At 40.6% G+C, this 22,342-nt stretch overlaps 1 protein-coding gene across 2 annotated transcripts in view; it reads left to right on the top strand.

The window, feature by feature from the left end:
- Positions 1-22,342, top strand: part of LRRC7 (leucine rich repeat containing 7) — a 583,417-nt gene that overhangs the window by 544,060 nt on the left and 17,015 nt on the right. For both annotated transcript variants that reach the window (XM_016189360.2, XM_016189361.2), the window contains one exon: positions 12,807-12,881. In XM_016189360.2, the coding sequence (XP_016044846.2) occupies positions 12,807-12,881 (75 nt within the window). The remainder of the gene's footprint in view (positions 1-12,806; positions 12,882-22,342) is intronic.

Below are 22,342 nucleotides of genomic sequence, written 5' to 3' on the forward strand. Positions count from 1 at the left end.
CCCTTTCTGGCTCTTTTCTTTAGTTTATAGCTTTTAAAAATTGCATAGGTAATAAATGAAAATAAAATCATCACAAAAGTCATATGATATAAAAGTAAAGATACTACAATGTGGGTAAAAAAAATTTTTTTTCACTCCACTGACATTGTCAAAATGTCACTGAATGTCAAGATTGATTGTTCATTATCTGAAGACCAGTGTTCAAGAGATGAGTATTGATGAGAGGCAAAGAGGTTCATTCCAGGTGCTAGCAATACTAGGAGACATAAAGCCCAAGTCTCTTGTTCTCTTACACAGGGGGCCTGAGGGTCTTACTGGGAAAGGAAGGGAGAGGGATCTTGGGCCAGAGTTTATACTGATCAGAGCAAAGGGTTCCAGGCACCAGAGCCTCTCTGGATAGTGCTATTGGATACTGTGTTCAGTCCAGTCTGCTTCTTTGTTTAAAAAAAAAAAAATCAAGCATCTGGTTGAGTGCATACCATACCTTGTGTAAAGTCCCTGGATTTAAGCCCCACAACAACATGGGAACACAATGGTACAGATGTGGAGCACTGTTGTGGCATCTCTCTGTTTTCTCTATCTTATCCAACTACATAATATCATATAGGTAATAAAAAAAGAATGACCTAAGAGTAGTGTAATTGCAGGGGTAGATAGCATAATGGTTATGCAGTCTCTCTGGAGCCAGAGGCTCCAAAGTCTCAGTCAGGTTTAATCCCCTGCACCACCATAAACCAGAGCTGAACAGTTCTCTATTTAAAAAAAATAGTGTAATCATGTACATATAAGGTCCCTGGCAACATGCACACACTCAAGTTAACATGACAAAGTTTGCATCTGAATTTCTTCATGCTAGCCATCAGAGACTTCCCCAAAGACATTTCTTATGTCTTCTTTGCTTTTCATTTGTATCTAACCCCTAGCCTATTAGACACACATATGCCATTAGTGAGAATATTCCTTTCTAGCTGTTACGACAATGTAAAGATGGGGGGGGGGGGGAAATGAAGAAAAAGACCATGAAGAGAGTTGCTGTGCAAAGAAAAAAAAATAGGAAGACCCAGGTGATAGCCATGAGCAGCACAAAGTGGATAAGCTAAAAATTAACATGGGGTTTCTCCTGCCTGGTTACAATTACACAACCTTGGTCTAAAAGTCACTTATCAAAGTCTCAGGAATTGACAATATAATGTCTTCTGAGCATTTTCTGCTAATGTTCCTGAACTTCTAATTTCACTGCCACTTTTAAGAAACAATTCTTCCAGTTTTGACTAGATAATGAAATGTTAGTCATATCAAATCTAAATCAATTATAGTGTGGCAGGACATAGCTTGCAACGAGACAGTTTTTCATTTCAAAAACAGAATAAGTCACCAAAAACAGGTATGACTGAATTATTTACTTTTCAGTTCATTATTCTGAAGATGGCATAGATACTGTGTATATATATGCCAGTGAAGAGACTTGGATGTGCTTGCAAGGATGATAATCAGAAAGCTGATTACTGGGAGTCTGGCGGTAGCACAGCGGGTTAAGCGCACATGGCGCAAAGCGCAAAGACCGGCCTAGGGATCTGGGTTTGAGCCCGCAGCTCCCCACCTGCAGTGGAGTCACTTCACAGGTGGTGAAGCAGGTCTGCAGGTGTCTGTCTGTCTTCCCCTTCTCTCTCCATTTCTCTCTGTCCTAACAATGACATCAATAACAACAATTATAATAACTACAACTACAAGTAAAAAAACAAGGGGAAAAAAGAAGGAAAGAAAGAAAGGCTGATTACCAAGTACTATTTTATGAAGAGCTCAGAATAAAAATCCACAGCCACCTACAGTTACCAACTCCTGTTTTTAATAATTTCTACTATTTCACGCAATGTATGAAGCTGAGAAGAAAACCCACTAGGAGTTCTGACAGAACAGTAAATTGTATGAAGCTTAGCAACTCAAATATTCACTACCAGTTGAAGTCATACATGAAATACAGTCTTTAATAATACATAAATAGAAAATATTTCTTTATGTTTTTTCCCAAAAGGCAAAAAAAAATGTGAGAAGACAATAAGTATAAGAGGGTAATTTGGTGGGCGAGAGGGGTTAGGAGGCAGTGACTAGTTCTTCACCACTCCAGATTAACTTTTCAGAGAGAAAGGCAGAGACAGAGAAACTGAGAGAAAGACACCACAACACTGACATTTCCTTCACTCTGGTGAGGGCCAGGCTAGCAGCTGGATCGTGCCCATGACAAAACATACCCAAGTGAGTGATCTTACCAGCCCTATCTACTTTGAAAAGAAAATATAAAGATTAAATAAATGAATAGTCTTTTTTAAGCCTGAGAATCTTGTGGGGGTGGGTAGAGGGCAGAGGCAGTGGGGCACACAGCTGAGCAAACACATTACTATGAGCAAGGACCTTGGTTCAATTCCTCGGTCCCTGCTGGGGTAGAAGTGAAGTGATGAAGGAGTGATGAAGAAGTGGTGAAGGAGTGGTGAAGCAGAGCTGCAAGTGTCTTTCTCTATCCTTGTCTATTCTTTTATCCACCCCTTTCAGTTTCTCTCTGTCCTTTCAAATAAAAGAAAAAGGTGGGGGGAAAAGGACCACAGGAAGCAGTGGGTTTGTCATGTCGGTACCAAGCTCCAGCTATAACCCTGGTAACAGTAAAGATGAAAAAAAAAAAAAACTCACCAGAAATTTTTTTCTTTCTTTTTTCCCCCTAAGGAGATAAAAGAAAAACATTATCCCTCTGTGTGAATGACTTGATTTGTTTAAACCAAATTATTTAATTATATATATACTACAAAGAGAATCATAAACCCTGTCACCTCTATTTTCCCACTAAAACACTTTTTGACATTCCAAACAGGTCTTTCTTTAAGATGTATTTGCCTGCTTTATGGAGAAAGAGAGATAGCATCTGCAAGGATGCCACATACTAAAGCAAGCCCTGCATCCTGCTCTACTCAATTCCCTCCCCAGCCACATCACACAGGTTTTCAGTAAAACACTGAAATCAAGGCTGAAGAAAGAGTTCAGTGAATAGGGTGTGTGCCCAGGTATGAGCCCCAAACCACATGGAAAAGTGGTACAGCATCCAAAGGAACTCTGGTGCAGTGCTGTCTCTCCTTCTTTCTGGGTCTCCTCCTTTATCTCAAGGGGTAGGCAGATAAATCACCTTGGAAGGGGGTGGTGGAAGAATGAAACACTGTAACCATCCACAAAGTTGGGATATATATATATATATATTATTATTATTATTATTAGAAAAGATACAGAGAGAAACCAAGAGGGGAAGGGGAGATAGAGAGGGAGAGAGAGAGAGACACCTGCTTCACCACTCGTGAAGCTTCTTCCATGCAAGGTGTGGACCAGGGGCTTGAACCTAGTTCTTTAAGTCCTATAATGTGATCACTTAACCAAGTGTGCCCCTGGTGACCTGGCCCCCTCAAAGTTGTGTTATACTACTTTCCTTTCAAAAAAATTCTAATAAAACAGATCATCAGGGGTCGGGCAGTGGTGCACTGGCTTAAATGCATAGAAGTGCAAGGACCCATGCTAGGATCTCAACAGAAATTTTAAACAGAAGGCAAATGTGCTTCCAGTTACAAGAGTGAAACATCCCAGAGATGTTTAGTTGTTATATAATAATTGGAATACTAGAGCAAATAATAAGAGGAAAATGCTAATTATAAAATTTGAACCACAGCTAAACATAATTTTAACTCTTATAGTTGAATTCTCCACCGAAGGAAAAGATTAACCATATACATATCACCATATACAAATATTTTACCAGTAAATTTGTCATTCTGGAAGAAATAACCTTTTACATGTGTTTAGTGCTTTTGATAAATCAGAAGTATGGTGTCTCAAAAAATATAGGGGGTCAGGCGGTAGTGCAGCGGGTTAAGCAAACACATGTGGTACAAAGCACAAGGACCGCCGCTGTAGAATCCCAGTTCGAGCCCCCAGCTCCCCACCTGCAGGGGAGTCGCTTCACAGGTGGTGAAGCAGGTCTGCAGGTGTCTGTCTTTCTCTCCCCTCTCTGTCTTCCCCTCCTCTGTCCATTTCTCTCTGTCCTATCCAACAACAACGACATCAATAACAACAACAGTAGTAACAACAACAATAAAACAATAAGGGCAACAAAAAGGGGAAAAATTTAAAACTTTAAAAAAAATGGAGGGGTCACTGAACAAATCTTTACAGTGGCCAAGAAGAATGATACATGTCAGAAGAGCAAGTAATGTACATTTCTTCTTATAGAGTAGTTTTCATTACATGGCCACTAAGACCTTTTCCGTGTACATAGTCGATTTTTTCTGAATCTTCTTGGTATTTTCTTTAGAAATTTCAAGCTCCAGGTCTCCACCTGCAAAGGGAAAGTTTCATGAGTGGTGAAGCAGGTCTGCAGGTGTCTCTCTGTCTGTGTCTCTTTCCCTCTCTATTAGAAAAGATACAGAGAGAAACCAAGAGGGGAAGGGGAGACAGAGAGACACCTGCAGACCTGCTTAACCAGGTGCTCCACTGCCTAGCACTTTCTTCTGAGTATTTCTTACAGATACATCCAGATGATCTCTATTTTAGAGTTTGTTTTTAATTTAAAAAAAAAAAAGTTTAGAACTCCTTTAAACAACCATACACATGATTTTTGTGAAGAGATTTTAGTCAGCTGTAGAATTCTTGTTTGTACCTGTCACTCCAAGCGCAAGATTTCTAGGTGTTTAAAGCAACGCTTGGTGTTGAGGATACTGGAGCAGATGACTTGAGTGTGTGAGACTCTAGCTTTGACCCCTGAAGCCACATGCCAAAGTGGTGTTCTCATGTCTGTCTGTCTAATAAGCAACATTTGCAAAAAATGAAACAATTCTCCCTTCTGTTCATTTCTTTCACCATTTTTTTTTTGTTGTTGTTTTGTTTTGTTTTTGCAGTACACTGTTCAGCTGTAGCTTATGGTGGTGTGAGGGATTGAACCTGGGACCTGGGAGCCTCAGGCATGAGAGTCTGTTTGCATAATCACTATGCTATTTCTCCACCCAGTAAATATAGTTTTTAAAAAGACTTTATTTATTTATTATTTTATGTATTTATTTCTACCAGAGCACTACTCAACTCTGGTTTATGGTGGTGCAAGATTTAGAACCTGGGACCTCAGAGCCTCAGGCATGAGAGTCTGTTTGTGTAACCATTATGCTACCTACCCAGCCCCTTTCTGTTCATTTCTTCTCGAGTTCAAGTTTTACAGTTTCACAGCCAAAGTCTAGTCATATATTGAAACATCCTATTCGGCTATCAATATCTTTTTATCTTTCTCTCTTCATTCCTTCTCTCCCCATCCTTCCCCTCTCCTTCTTTTGTCTCTATAACACTGGGTTCATGCTTCTGATGCATATAAATCTCTCACATATCAGGTAGCAGATGATTTCAAGCTTGAGATCTGACCCTCAGAAATTAGCCTTGAAATATTTTCTCATTGTGGTCCAGAAGGTGGCGCAGTGATAAAGCTTTGGACTCTCAAGCATGAGGGCCTGAGTTCGATCCCCCGGCAGTACATGTGCCAGAGTGATGTCTGGTTCTTTTTCTCTCCTCCTATCTTTCTCATTAATAAATAAATAAAATCTTTTAAAAATATATATTTTCTCATCACAGTTGTGACCATGGAGAGGAAACTTTTATTTATTCATTTATTTATTTATACATAGAGACTGAGAGAAATTGATGGGAGGCAGAAGATAGAGGGAAAGAAGCAGAAAGACACCTGCAGCATTGCTTCACCAGTTGTGAAGCTTTCCCCCTGCAGTCAAGGACCAGGTGCTTGAACCTTTGTCCTTGTGCACTGTAACATGAGCACTTAACCAGGTACACCACCACCTGGCCCCAGGAAACTAATTCTTAATGTATTTTTTATTATTATTTAAGAATGATCAACAGACCATAGGATAAAGGGGTACAGTTCTATGCAGTTCCCACCACCAGAGTTCCGTGTCCCCTCCCCTCCTTTGGAAGCTTCCCTATTCTTTATCCCTCTGGGAACATGGACCCAGGATCATCATGAGGTGCAGAAGGTGGGAGTTCTGGTTTCTATAATTGCTTCTCTGCTGGATATGGGCCTTGGAAGGTGGATCAACACCCCCTCACCTGGTTCTATGTTTCCCTAGTGGGCAGGGCTCTGGGGATTTCTTGTGGAGTTTCACATGAAATTCATCAGCACCACTCCCTTCGGCACATCAAGCATGGAGCCTCAGACCTGCAACCTATTTTCTCAATCCCAAGAAAAAAACTATTGATGATACCTTTGTCCTCTCTACATCCATTTTTCTAATAAACACTGGAGTGAGTTAAATGTCATCTGCTGTTTGCAAGCAATGGGGTTTCTTTGAGTCACAACACAGCTTCATACTATTGATAAACTTGTCCATTCATGAAAAATACATTGTTTTTCATATCTTAGGCAAAAGAAAGTTTCCTCCTTCTATTGAAGCTAGAGCTGGATTTGCTGTTTACCTGAGTCCATTTTTCTCCAGAAATACTCTCTGGAAAAATCTGTTTTGGAGCCGGGTGGTGGTGCACCTGGTTAGACACACATGTGACACTGTGCAAGGACCCCAGTTCAAGCACCTGGTCCCCACCTGCAGGGGGGAAGCTTCACAAATGTTGAAGCAAGGCTGCAGGTGTCTCTCTGTGCCTCTCCCTTTCTAATTCCCCCTAACCTCTCGATTTCTGGCTGGTTCTATCCAATAAATAAAGATAATAAAAAAATTTAAAGATTTAAAAAGAGAAAAATTGCTTTTATCATTATGTGAAAACATAAAATGCTGTATTATTTTTTAATTTTTATTTATAAAAGGAAACACTGACAAAACCATAGGATCAGAGGGGTACAACTCCACTCAATTCCCACCACCAGAACTCTGTATCCCATCCCCTCCCCTGATAGCTTTCCTATTCTCTATCCCTCTGGGAATATGGACCCAAGGTCATTGTGGGGTGCAGAAGGTGGAAGGTCTGGCTTCTGGAATTGCTTCCCCGCTGAACATGAGTGTTGACAGTTCCATCCATACTCCCAGCCTGCCTCTCTCTTTCCCTAGCAGGGCAGGGCTCTGGGGAGGTGGTGCTCCAGGACACATTGGTGGCGTCATCTGCCCAGGGAAGTCTGGTTGGCGTCATGGTAGCATCTGGAACCTGGTGGCTGAAAGAAGAGTTAACATATAAAGCCAAACAAATTGTTGACTAGTCATGAACCTAAAGGCTGGAATATTGCAGATGAAGATTTGGGGGTGTCTGTTTTGAAGATAGCTAGTAGGCCTATTTTAGTTATATTCCAAAGGGCCCATGACTATATTAGTTTTTTCCTGAGCCTGACATCCAATATGCAGGTGAACCCAAGTTGTTGTCTGGGGAGATAATGTTATGGCTGGAAAAAGGGCTAGAAAGCTGGATCAGGGAAGAGAGTAGCTCCCAAATATGGGAAAGGTGTATAAACATTGTTGACTGTAAACCCTATTCAATTTGGTCTGGAGCCCATCTTCAGCTTAGTAGCCTATGTAACCTCTGCATCCCTGTAGGTCTGAACTCACATTCTGTGGCCATGAGTAGGAACGTTCCAAGCTGCCCCTGTTTAGCCAATGTGCTCTAAATTGTAGTTGTAATAGTGTGTGATTTTTATCTGAGCCATGGCCTTCCTAGAAACCAATTTCTTAGCATCAGCTAGAGACGAGGCTTTTCAGACTTTTTTTTAAAAGGCATATTTCATAAGTTGAAGTTGAAGTTCCCTTGAGACACGTTCTGTTTTTGATGTCTGCTTTTACAGTAGCTAAGACTGTCACAGTCATTGACCTTAATCATTAAGAAGCCATATAAAGTTCCTTTCTCCTCTAAAGTTAGACTTTTAAATGTTGGTCTTACAGACTAACTTTCTGAATCCTTTAAAATTTGTGTCTGGAGATGGACGGGCCAAGTAACCTAGTGAGACAAGGTTAGACCTGAGCTCTGAAAACCTTAATCACCTTTTTTCCCCAAAAATTACTTATGAAAAGTAAAACTTAAGAAGAGAAACATTATGGCCACTCTAAGTATAACATTTATGACTTGCAGGAAGACAAAAAGCAGCTGATCACGCCTATTTATAGCATGCAGTCATCTCTCTGGAGATTAGCTTGGCTTTAAGACTGTGAGGATCCCTCACCAAGCATGAGTCCCCTGGGCCTGATTGTCTGTCAGGTGTAGTATCTGAAGAAAACGAAGCCTGAGCGGGCCGGCAGTGGTACACCGGGCTAAGTGCAGATAGTACTAAGCACACGGACCAGCTCAAGCATCCCAGTTCCAGCTCCAGGTTCCTCACCTGCAGGGGCGGTGGGGGGGGGGGGGGTCACTTCACAAAAAGTGAAGCAGGTCTGCAGGTGTCTCTTTCTCCCTCTCTATCTTCCCCTCTCCTCTTAGTTTCTCTCTGTCCTGTCCAATAAAATAGGGGGGGGGAATAGCCTCCAGGAGCAGTGGATTCATAGTGCCGGCACCAAGCCCCAGCAATAAATCTGGAGGCAGAAAATAAATACATATATAAAAACCAACTTTTGGGGATGGGGATCATAAGCACCTGCCTTGTTGCTCCATTGTGAAGCGCCCTCTAGAGGTAATGCTAAGAAAAATAATTATTGTGCCATTGCAAAGTTAAGTAACATCTTTTGACCAAATAGTAGAAAGTTATGGTTCTAATTCTCATAATACAAATAGTCATCCTGAGTGGAAAGCATCCTTTGAAATCCCAGAATAACCTGATTAGGTTGAAAGAGTGACACAGGGCCGCAGTGAGCTTTATCAAAAGTGTAAAAGTTTACATAGGCCTCATCAACATTCCTCATAACAGAGGCCACAGAATAAATTCAAGGTTCTTTGTGCTATTGCATAGGGCAGCATTTATGTGCATAAGTACAGGGGAAAACCAGGGCCCTTTGCAGGCAATCTTTTGGGAATTACTCCGTCTTCATCAGTGCTGGAGGTGAATACCACTAGCCATTATCCGATGTAGGCCTCGGTGCTATCATTTTGACAAACATTAGTGTGCAGGTTGTGTGTAGGAAAATAGAAACTGGTACTGGAAAAATAGTGGGAGTTGGGCGGTAGCGCAGCGGGTTAAGCGCAGGTGGCACAAAGCGCAAGGACCGGCGAGACCCCGGCTCCCCACCTGCAGGGGAGTCGCTTCACAGGTGGTGAAGTAGGTCTGCAAGTGTCTCTTTCTCTCCCCCTCTCTGTCTTCCCCTCCTCTCTCCATATCTCTCTATCCTATCCAACAATGACGACATCAATAGCAACAGCAATAATAACTACAACAATAAAACAACAAAAGCAATAAGGGAATGAATAAATAAAATATTTTTTAAAAATAGTCGTTTCTTAGTTGGTGATGTTTACTGACTGGAAGGGAATATGCTAGGAGAATAGCAGTGAATTTGCTTTGGAAACCACTTCAACATGCAGCTCTCAGGTCTGGTTCTAAGAACCACTGTTGAATCCTGAGAACTAGGTCATGGCTGAAATGAAGCCTGCCGTGGGTAGTGTGTTTGCATTCTTTGTAAGCAGTTGGGCTGTGAAGTGTCGCTGGTTCCTCTCAGCTTTGCAGATAGCTATAATTCAGTTCCTATGGTCCAGATTCATGTAAACATTACTAAAATGACTCATGTCAATTGATTTTTAGTAATGAAAGCATGTCTGAGAAGTCAAAAGTAAATGAGTTAAAGTGATAACAATAAAGAAGTATATGTAGGGGCCGGGCGGTAGCGCAGCAGGTTAAGTGCACATTGGTGCAAGGCTCAAGGACTGGCGTAGGAATCCCGGTTCCAGCCCCCGGCTCCCCACCTGCAGGGGAGTCGCTTCACAGGCGGTGAAGCAGGTCTGCAGGTGTCTGTCTCTCTCTCCCCCACTCTTCTTCCCCTCCCCCACTCTTCTTCCCCTCCTCTCTCCATTTCTCTCTGTCCTATCCAACGACGACAACATCAGTAACAAAAACAGTAATAACCACAACAACAATAAAAAACAAGGGCAACAAAAGGGAAAATAAATAAATATTTTTTAAAAATCAGTGCTCCGGGAAGTGGCACAGTGAATAAAGCATTGACCTTTCAAGCACGAGGTCCTGAGTTCAATCCCCAGCAGCACATATACCAAAGTGATGTTTGGTTCTTTCTCTCTCTTTTCCTATCTTTCTCATTAATAAATAAATAAATAATTTTTAAAAGGTAAAGCTACAATAAATGCATCTGCATTCAATGTGTACAGAGTGTTTCTTTCTTGTCATTATTTCCCCCAAGACATTACAGTATAGCAGACATCTACACAGCATTTCTATTGTATGAGGTGCTACAAGTAACCTAGAGATTATCTTAAGTATGTAAGGAGGCCGCTCGTAAATCATGTGCAAATGTCCTACCATTTTATATAAAGTCGGTAACCATCTGAAGGTTTGGGGCTCTGCTGGGGGCAAGTGAAGATACACTAGAATTAGCCCCTTTTGAATAATAAGAGGCAACTGGAATTTGTGCGGTTGTTGTTGTTGTTGTTTGAGAGATCTATTCATTTATTTTTTAAAGCAACCCTTTGGCATAGGCAGTGTCAGAGATCCAGCTCAAAACCTGATGTACATAAATCGGATACCCACCGCACCACCTTATTCAGTTACTTATTACGTAATACTCTACTGAATAAAGATTCGTGTTTTTCTTTATCCTTTCATCAGTTCATTCTTTGAATATTCATTCTGATTCTGTCACGGTCATGTTTAAAGTACCTCAGCACCCCACAGACTTAAGAGCATGTCTACTAAAGGGCCACCTGCATCTGACCCCCCAAGGTCCTTGTTACCCTGATCTCCAGACTCCTACCCCCCACCCTGCCCCCTGCCGCCACCACTCCGGTTCTAAAGAACTACTTGCGCTCTGCAGAATGTCAGGCACTCTCACTGTGTACTGCGACTCTCTTCTCTGGAATATCTCCTTTTACGCGTATGGGTATAGATCCCTTTATGATTCAGCTGTCAGGTGTTCTCTCTTCATAAAGTGCCTAACAGAGGCTGAGGAGACAGCATAATGATTATGCATAAAGTCCCTAACACACTCCAGACAAGATGGGCCCACATTTTTAAAAATATTTTGTTTATGTATGTATTTATTGACTGGAGATAGAGAAATCAAAAGGGGAGAGAGAGGTAACTAGAGAAAGAGAGAGACGTCTGCAGCACTGCTTTGCTGCCTATGAAGCTTGCCCTGCAGGTGGGATCCAGGAGCTTGAACCCAGGTCCTTGCACATTGTAACATATGCGCTCAACCAGGTGCACCACCACCCAGATCCAGGCCTGCATTTTTGATAACCTGTTATTACTCTATCATAACACCTGTTGCTCTGTTCTATGATTCTTAGTTTGGCAACTTTTCCTCTGCTGTGACGTGAGCTCGTTGAATTCAGAAACTATATCCCACATATCTTTGTAACACTAAAAGTCAAAATGTATGAGGGCCATGTGTTGGTGTGTCTATCTAAAAAAATACGCATGTTACCATGCACAAGGACTCCTTTTAAGTCCTCAGTCCTCACCAGCGGGAGGAGGCTTAGTGAGTGCTAGAGCAGTGCTGCAGGTGGCTCTCCTAAACGACTCTCTCCTCTCTTTCTTACCTCCTGTGAAGGAAAATGGTGGGAAAGGTGGTCATCAGTAACAGTGGAGTTGTTCGGCAGGTATAGAGCCACAGTGATAACCCTCCTGAATAAATACATATATATATGCTGTGTGGTGGCACACCTGGTTGAGCGCACAGGTTACAATGCACAAGGACCCAGGTTCAAGCCCCCAGTCCCCACCTTGTAGGGGGAAAGCTTTGCAAGTGGTGAAGCAGGAGTGCAGGTGTCTCTGTCTCTCTCCCTCTCTGTCAGCCCCTTCCCTCTTGATTTCTGGCTGTTTCTATCCAACAAATAAAGATAATACCAAAAAAAATTTTTAAGAAAAAAAAATATATATATATCCACCAAATGGAAAACAGTCCATGATTATTTGCTCTCTGTACTTATATATGTTCGATAAAGTTAAATTGACTCATTTATTAAGTAAATTAATCAATATAGGAGTTTTATAACTGTGAACTTAGACATTAACTTATCTAAGTGAATGTGAGAGTTGTCTTGTGTTTAACTTGCTAATAGATGTTTTCTTTTTAAACTCCCAGTGACAGAATAACAGTCATTAACAATAAATTAGTGTTTATATGCAATTCTATTAAGATTTTTAAAGTGCACATTGAAATTCGTAGGCTAGTAGGAATGACTTAATGCAGCACAAAAAGCATCAGTATTTCAATAGCCTACTTCAATCCTTTAATAAAGATGAATGAACATAAAATAAAATAGTGAACAATAACAACAAATTTTTTTAAACCTGGAATTACCAGAGGGAAAAAAGGGCCTCCCAGTGGACCTTGGGAAAAACGGTAGAAAGAACGCAATAGGGAAAGATATTTGAATTTTTTAGTGAATCAAAAAAAATAAGAATACTTTTTGAAATTAGTTGGCAAATCATATGTGCACTTTAAAAACAAGATGAGTTTTTCAGACAAATAGTACGCAGTTGTCTTTCTCTTTGTTTTTCTTTTCAGTATGGCTGTCCTAAATTTGACTTGGAGAGTGGTGTCTTGCTTGAAATACTATAGTAATCTTTGATATTTGCATGTGTAAATTGTTTTCCATCTGTTTTCTATGTGCATAGTTGTTGTTTTAAGTAAACCTAGTTCTTGATAATAGAATCCTAACCTCCCTCTGTTACTTCTGACTTATAGGGTATCTTTGTTACTAGGGTACAGCCTGATGGACCAGCATCCAACCTTCTACAGCCCGGTGACAAGATCCTTCAGGTAAGACAAATTAAAGCAAAGCTTCAAGTGGCAACACTACACCCTGTATGTGCTGTGTGGCTGTTAGTCAAACTGATAGGACATAGGTCCTTCTGACATTTCCTATTTGTCTTTATTGTGTTGGCAGGCAGGGACCAGATGCCAGTTCAGTAGCATAAAACTCAGTATGCCCAGAACTTGGCACATGTAGGGTTCTGCAAATTTTTTGTTGAAGCATTTGGGAATTTAAGAAGAATCTGTGAGTATAGTTGTCAAGTAACAATAAGAATATGCCTAAATAGGATACCCCTGTGTTTTTTTTTAAAAAAAAGGAGACAAAATAATCTGAATTTAATTTCTTTTTTCATATATATATATATATATGCTATTTTTGTTGTAAGAGACTAATGGTTCACAATAAATACAGTTGTTGGTACATACGTAACATTTCTCAGTATTCTACAAACACTCTCACCCCAGCCTAGGTCTCCTCCATCATCAGGCACCAGGACATGAAAGTCCCCCTGTCCCCACTCCCAGAGTCCCTTACTTTGGTGTAATACACTAAACCCAGTCCAAGTTCTGATTTGTGTTTCCCCTTTTGTTCTTATTTCTTAACTTCTGCCTATGAGTAAAATCACTGCATATTCATCCTTCTCTTTCTGGCTTATCCCAACATGATTCCTTCAAGCCCCATCCAAGATGAGGTGAAGAAGGTACATTCACCATGCTTAATAGCTGAGTCTCATTGTGTATATAGACCACAGTTTTCTCAAACACTTATCTGTTGTTGGACACCTGTGTTGCTTCCAGGTTTTAGTTATTACAAATTGTGCTGCTATGAACATAGGTATACACACATCTTTTGGGATGGGTATGTTTGGTTCCTTAGGCTATATCCCCAAGAGAGGAATTGCAGGGTCAGAGGGTAAGTCCATTTCTAGCCTTTTTTGAGTTCTCCAGACTGCTCTCCACAGGAGCTGGAGAAATTTACATTCCCACCAGCAGTGTAGGAGGGCTTCTTTGCCCCCACAACCTCTCCAGCATTTGTTGTTACTATTCTTTCTGATATATGGCATTCTCACAGGGGTGAAACGGTATCTAATTGTTGTCTCAGGTTGCATTTCTCTGACAGTCAGTAACCTGGAGCATTTTCTCATATGTTCGTTGGCCTGCTGGATCTCTTCTGTTGTGAATATTCTGTTCATATCCTCTCCCCATTTTTGGATAAGATCTTTTGTTGTTGTTGTTGTTGCTGATTTTGGTGAGCTCTTTATACATTTTAGTTATTAACCTCTTGTCTGATTTATGGCATGTAGAGATCTCCTTTTCTGTAAGAAATCTCTTTGTTTGGGTGGTAGTTTCATTTTGTACAGAAGCCTTTCAATTTCTTGTCGTCTTACTTGTTTATTTTTGTTTTCATCTTCCTTGCAACTGGACTTGAGTCACTGAAGATGTCTATAAAACTTAGATGGAAAAGAGTTCTGTCGGTATTTTTCTCTTAAGTATTTCATAGTTTCTAGTTTTAACTCCAAATCCTTGATCCATTTGGAGTTTACTTTTGTGTGTGGTGACATGTAATGGTTCAGTTTCATGTTTCTGTATGTTTCAACTCAACTTTCCCAACACCATTTGTTGAAGAGACTCCCCTTTCTCTATTTAATATTTTGGACTCCCTTATCAAAAATTGGATGTCCATAGGTGAAGGGTTATTTTTTTAACCACAACTTCACTGTAGTTTCATGTCTGTGTGTTATACTGCTCCCTCATGCTCACTGACCTTTTTTTCTGAGAGTAGGTGAAAGAGAGAGGGAGAAAGAGAGAGAGGGAGAAGGTGAGATGCCACAGCACAGTCACCAACTGTGAAGCTTCCCCTTTAAGTCTCTTTACTTTTCCTGCTCAAATGTTAAAATAATAGTTTAGCTATAAGTAAGGTGACTTTTCTATATGTATTGCCTGAGGGAAAGCAGACTTTTTCTCTCTTATAATTACAAGAATACAAGGACCCCATCCTACTTACAGTTGAAGAGATCACCTGCCTCTTACTTAACAAACTCTCTGAGAGAGTTTTTGAAATGTAGAACTCTCTGTGTGTGTTCAAATATATATGTATATATTTGTAAATCACTTTAATATTTTATACTCAGAAATATTTCAAACTAGCTAGCAAGATAACCAAAACAAAAAAAAAAACATGTTTTCAGACAAGATAATTTTCTGAAATGAGTATAAGTTGTTGCAGCCTCTAGGAAGAACACAATAAAAATTTCCTCCAATAATTCTGGTCATTCCATGCAAGAAAAAGTTGTTCTAGTGAGTGTTAACATACAAATAAATACGTGCTACTTTATGATAAAAGTTCTATATTTTTGAATGGCCTAATTTAGTGGTTTGTTCATAATACCTTGTATAATGTATATGGGATTCAGCTTCATTATATGTAAAATGAAATGTGATCTATATTATATCTGAGGTCCCTGCAGCTCAGAAATAAAGCTGTTCAATAATCGATCAATCTCCATGACAATTACCAAGACAGTTGCTAATTCCCTAACATCAGCTAGGTGCTGCAATTTAGCAAGGGAAAATGACTTGATTTTTTTATTTACTGAATTTCAAAGGAATTATTTTAAGTATTAGAGTCTGAAAAAATATAATCAGTTAATCTCAAAATTCTGATCTAATAGAATGCAGGAGTGAGGAGAGAACCATTCCACATGTTGACACAGGTTTGAGGAATTGCCTTTATCTATGACAGAGGTAGCAGACGCAAGGCTTTTCTCTCCAAATTCAGAAAAGAAGTGTATAAAATGGACATGAAATGTTATACATAGATACAGAGATATCCTAGGTCTATATGTGAATATAGATTTAAAAAAAAAAGGAAGTGTCTGGTGGCAGGACTAGAATAGTCTCTTCTGACTGTGAAATTCTGTGTGGGAAGGTGGGGGGATCGGTGTTTCTGGCCCCTGAGATGTACAGAAGAGCAAACATCACAGAGACATGAACTCCTGATGTAGCAAATAGCAGAGAGCATATCCCTAAGATATGTTCTCATATGAATTAGATTTCTTTGCAAACTATAACAAGTACAGGCTGGGAAATCACGGTAGAAAGGAAAAGAGAGAGGGAGTCGGGTGGTAGTGTAGCGGGTTAAGCACACAGCACAATCCTATGTAAGGATCCCCGTTCAAACCCCCTGCAGGTGGGGAACTGGGGGCTTGAACTGGATCCTTATGCCAGTCCTTGTGCTTTGTGCCATGTGTGCTTAACCTGCTGTGCCACTGTGGCCTGGCTCCCTACTGTTTTCTTTTTATCAGTAATGGAATACTAAGCATGTTGTTTGAATTAACCTGAATTCAGTGTGCAAAGGGCTGATGTTAATTAAGACATATCCACAGGATTTTTTCTGTCATTGCACTATTCTTGATTCCAGTATGGACATACTAGAATTAATGAGTGTATTCAAATTATGAACGTTGCTATTTTGCTTTAAGACATTGAGGCATTAAAAAAAATTGTCCTGGTAATATGACTCAGATAGCCTTCCTTCTGAAAAATCTCACTTATCTGAGAGTGAAGGAGAGTGAGAGCACGTTAACATGTGTGCTCTGCTGGGAGTGCCACCACCCTGTCCCAGTATGATAAACTTTTTTTTTAAGTTTTTATTTATAAAATGGAAACACTGACAAGACCATAGGATAAGAGTGGTAGAATTCTACACAATTCCCACCACCAGAATTCCATATCCCATTCCCTCCCCTGATAGCTTCCCTATTCTTTAACCCTCTGGGAGTATGGACCCAGGGTCATTATGGGATGCAGAAGGTGGAAAGTCTGGCTTCTGGAATTGCTTCCCCGCTGATCATGGGTGTTGACAGGTGGGTCCATACTCCCAGCCTGTCTCTCTTTTTCCCTAGTGGGGTGGGGCTCTGGGGAAGCAGAGCTCCAGGACACATTGGTGGGCTCATCTGCCCAGGGAAGTCCGGTTGGTGTCATGCTGGCATCTGGAACCTGGTGGCTGAAAAAAGTGTTAAGATAGAAAGCAGAGCAAACTGTTGACTAATCATGAACCCAAAGGATGGAGATTTTGGGGTTTCCATTTTGGAAAAAAACTAGCAGGTCTATTCCAGGTCTATTCCAAGGGGCCCATAAATGACCTAGTTTTTGCCTGCACCTGTCATCTAATGTGCAGGTGACCTAAGCTATTGTCTGGGGAGATGGTGTCACAGTTGGAAAAAGACCAGAAAGCTGGATCAGGGAAGAAAATAGCTCCCAAATATGGGGAAAGTATATAAATATCATTTACTGTAAACCCCATCAATCTGATCTGGGGTCCATAGTCAGCACAGGAACCTATGTAACCTTTGCATCCTTGTAGGTTGGAGCTCGCATTCCATGGTCACAGCTAGGAACATTCCAGGCTGTGCCAATTTCAGGACCCATCTTCCTTGGGTGATAGGCAGGGTATGCCATCCAGCCTCCCTTCAGAGAATGCAATATTCCCTGTCATTGTTGATCCACATTGAAGGCCAGGTCCTATAGGGGCCCACAAAGGGGTCCATTATGTTGTTCCTGATGGAGATGACCAGTGACAGTGGAGAGAGGGATCTGTTAGAGGTCTAGGCCCATCATGTCTGTGTGGGAACCTCAGGACTCCCTGACCAGGGCCCCAGGTGATGGGGTGGCCTGGTATTTACTAAAGAATCATCATTAAAGTATGCCAGTCTCTTGTCCTTATTCAGCTTTTGTAGTCCTTACTTTGTTTGACAGGGTTAGCTTTGGGATGATTGAGAAGGTAGGTGAGGAGGGTATCCAGGTCTAGGTAAAGACTATTTCATTAGATACTTTATGCTGTCTTTTTAGGTCTTTCTGCTTTCTTGTTACATTTATTGACTCACTGCAAACTACTGTGCACTTTTTCTTTAAGGTATACGTTTATCACCAACTCCTGGATCTATGTACTTATTGCCCTATCTCATGGGCCCTGGTCTATATCTAGGTTTTGAGGTTTTTTAAGAAGTGTACCACCTGTAATGAATTTAAGGAGTCCTATGAGCTAGAAAAGGTCTCACCATCGTGATGAAGCTGGTGGGTTCACATTCCATGCCTGACGTCTCTGGATGCAGTCCGAAGTGAAACATGCCGAAGTGGCACTGGTTGTATTGATTGGGTTGGGGTCAGCAGGTGCAGTATCAGTTGGTATGAAATGGGAGAAACATGCAGGAAAGTGAGCCTCACCCTAGAGGTTTCAGGACTGGGAGAAATATAGACTTTATAGAGAAAATGGAGGGTTCCTGATGTCTTAGGCTTTAAGAAGGCAATAGATAGTTATTGTTATAATCAAATCATTTGGCAATTGGGTTAACTTTGAAAATCCCATTGTTAGGATTTGCTGTAGCATACAAGACCTCGCCATAATTTATGTTCTTTTATGCTATTTATGTTCCTGAAATTTAAAATTTTTTTTTACCTCCAGGGTTATTGCTGGGGTTCGGTACCTGTACTACAAATCTACTGCTCCTGGGGGCTATTTTTTCCCCTTCTGTTGCCCTTGTTGTTTATCATTTTTGTTGTTATTATTACTGTTGTTGTCATCAGCATTGTTGGATAAGACAAGAGAGAAATCGAGAGAGAAGAAGGAGGAGACAGGGGGAGAGAAAGATAGACATCTGCAGGCCTGCTTCACTGCTTGTGAAGTGACTCCATTGCAGGTGGGTAGCTGGGGCCTGGAACCAGAATCCTTGCCTGGGTCCCTATGCTTCATGCCATGTGCGTTTAACCCAGCCCCCAATTTTAAAGTTTTTATTGAGTTGGAGAGTTCAGGTATGGAGATGGTGTGAAATGGAAATGAGGATGGATAGAAGATAATGAGACATCTTTCAAAATTCAGAATGAGTAGAAAATTTAGGCTTCTCAGAAGTCTAAATAAAATGCCAGTGATGGCTGGATCTCTTATATATGAAGGGCTTAATCTCTCTATGACCACAGAGCCAAATTTTCCTGCCTGAAGTCAAGTTTTATGCGCCCTTTAAGAGGCCAGTAGATGTGATTACCTGATAACAAAACTTTTCTAAAGTTTATTTATTTAACAACTTCATCTATTGGGAACAAAAGCATAAATTACAAAGCAAACAAAACGCTTCTCAGAAGCCCTGATTAATGTCACAAGGTCAGTGCACCAAATCTCCTCATAAGAAAGAATGTATTTCATTCTTGAAATCTTTCACCTCCTTTTCAGACCAACAAGAGGAAAACTTTTGGGTCCAGGCATATTGCCAGAAGCAAGAAGTCATAGCTGACAGCTTCTCCGTTAAGGAGAGGAACTTCTTTTAGAAAACAGAAAGAAAATCCAAAAAGTACAGCAGTGACATGCAGTGCTTCCCAAAGGTATCACTTAAGATACCTTTAAAAAAAAAAAAGGGGAGTCGGGCATAGCTCAGCGGGTTAAGCGCAGGTGGCGCAAAGCACAATGATTGGCATAAGGATCCCGGTTCGAGCCCCCGGCTCTCCACCTGCAGGGGAGTCGCTTCACAGGCGGTGAAGCAGGTCCGCAGGTGTCTATCTTTCTCTCCCCCTCTCTGTCTTCCTCTCCTCTCTCCATTTCTCTCTGTCCTATCCAACAACGATGACAGCAATAACAACAACAACGATAAACAACAAGGGCAACGAAAGGGAAAATAAATAAATAAATAAATGAATGAGAAAAAAAATTAAAAAAAAGAAAACTACAAAGGCACTAAATATGTTTAAAAAACTAAAATAAAAATTATATTTAAAAAAAAGTAAAAGAAAGAAAGAAAGAAAGAATTTCTTTTTTTTATATTTTACTTTATATTTATTTATTTATTCCCCTTTTGTTGCCCTTGTTGTTTTATTGTTGTAGTTATTATCGATGTCATTGTTGTTGGATAGGACAGAGAGAAATGGAGAGAGGAGGGGAAGACAAAGAAGAGGAGAGAAAGACAGACACCTGCAGACCTGCTTCACCGCCTGTGAAGCGACTCCCCTGCAGGTGGGGAGCCGGGGGCTCAAACCTGGATCTTTTTGCCAGTCCTTGAGTTTGGCGCCACCTGCGCTTAACCCACTGCACTACCGCCCGACTCCCAAGAATTTCTTTAGTCTAGTAAGTTTCAGAGCTATCTCAGACTCTGTCATTCAGTTCAAAATGTCACAGTGTACTAATTACATTTAGAACCTAAGACGTCTTACAAACATTTCCCAGTGTCTTCAGCCACACAGTCTGCTTTAGTAACAACAGTCAGCCATGTTCACATGAAGTACAGTTTGGGAAATGTATACTGAAGATGCTACTCACTGGGCCCCTGACTTGATCCCAGAGAGTGCTCCGGTTCATGCTTATTGTGAACATGGAGAGTGGGTTAGAGCATGTTCATTTCTGTGAGTTATTTCTTTTTTTTTCTCTAAGACATAAATAGCCAAAATGTCTGTAAGACTTGATGAGAACTATAGTGGTTATCATTGGGGTGAAGGGGAGACACAGAATTTTGATGGTGGGTGAGGCATAGAATCTTATAATCCTGTATATTACTACTAAATCACTGGATATATATATGGGCCTGGTGGTGGTGCACCTGATTGAGTGCACAATTTACAATGCCCAAAGACCAGGGTTCGAGTCCCCAGTCCCCACCTGCAGAGGGAAAGCTTTGTGAATGGTGAAGCAGGGCTGCAGGTGTCTCTCTGTCTCTCTCCCTCCCTATCTCCTCTTTCCTTCTCAACTTCTGGCTGTGTCTATCCAATAAATAAAGATAATTAAAAATAATCTTTTTTCTTCCTCCCAAAAGTAGAACAAAACCACATGGTTCAAGTACAATGTAAAGTCCTTGAAATTTTAACTTAGGCTCTGGGGTTATTCTATATTTATTTCTTATCATTTTATTGGTGGGAAAGCAATGATTTTCAAGACAGTTCCCACACATGTACAGTTTCTGAACTCCCATGCACTGGGTCCTCAGCCCTTGATGGGTGCCCTACCACTTCTCCCCCTTCAGAGTCCTTTGCCCTGCTTCAGTAAAGCACAGTCAGTCAAGCTTCACCCTGTATGTTCTCACTTGGTCTCTTATGTCCCACCCTGAGTGACATCATCCCTAGATGTCTCCTCCTTCTGGCTTATCTCAATACCCCTGACCACAGGGTATTGTGAATACTATTGGTAAGACATTGTATGTATGTTAAAAATGAATCATTACTGTGGTCTGGGGGGTGGTGCAGTGGATAAAGCATTGGACTCTCAAGTGTGAGGTCCTGAGTTCAATCCCTGGCAGCACATGTACCAGAGTGATGTCTGGTTCTTTCCTCTTATCTTTCTCATCAATCGATCAATAAATCTAAAAAATAAATAAAGCATTACTTTTTTGAATATTAAACTTTGAGAAAAAGAAGTGTTTGACTTATCTGTGCCTCCTCTATGAAGATTTTATATACAGCTGTACAAAACCAATCCTCAAATGACTGTAGAGTTAAAACAAGTTTCTAAGCTAAAAAAAAAAAAAGATTTCTGAAAATTTCACTAAAATATTTTCCAACAAGATAAAATTAATATTTTTCTGTTGTGAGTTGTATTTGATGGCTGTAAATCACAAACATCTGAAAGCTGGTAATTAGGAAAACAGACAAAGGGCAGTAATCAGGTAATTTATAAAACTAATGCCTACCACGACATAATAGGGGCTGAATGGTAACACAGTTGGTTGAGTGCACACATTACCATATGCAAGGACCCAGGTTCAAGCTCCCAGTGGCCTTCTGCAGGGGGGAAGCTTCATGAACAGTGAAACTGTGTCCTTCTCTATATCTTCCTCCCCTCTTAATTTCATTCTGCCCAATCAAATATAAGAAAAATAAAATAAATATAAAAACAAAAAGGTTTTAAAAATAGATATCTATAAAAAATAAAATGGATTAATAAATTTCAAGTATGAGATTTGTTTGATATAATCAGATTAGAAATCTAGTTTTTTAATGTTTTTAAAATGTGTAGGGCATATGTGCCAGTTTCACTGTGTATCTTTTTTAAATATTTCAATTTAATTATAATTTATAATTTAATATTTTATAATTTACTATTTTATCATTATTCGCTCATTTATTAGAGGCAGAGAGAAGCTGAAATGGAAAAGGGAGAGAGACGGGAGTCAGGTGGTAGCCAGCTGGTTAAGCGCACGTGGCACAAAGTGCAAGGACGGGCGTAAGGATCCCGGTTTGAGCCCCTGACTCCCCACCTGCAGAGGAGTTGCTTCACAGGCGGTAAAACAGGTCTGCAGGTGTCTGTCTTTCTCTGCCCCTCTCTGTCTTCCCTCCTCTTTCCATTTCTCTTTTGTCTTACCTAACAACGACTACATCAATAACCAACAATAATAACTACAACAATGAAAAACAACAAGGGCAACAAAAGGGAAAAGAAAGAGAGAGAGAGAGAGAGAGAGAAGGAAGGAAGGAGAGAGAGAGAGAAAGAGGGA

Source organism: Erinaceus europaeus, chromosome 13 (assembly GCF_950295315.1).
Source record: "Erinaceus europaeus chromosome 13, mEriEur2.1, whole genome shotgun sequence".
Lineage (NCBI taxonomy): Eukaryota > Metazoa > Chordata > Mammalia > Eulipotyphla > Erinaceidae > Erinaceus > Erinaceus europaeus.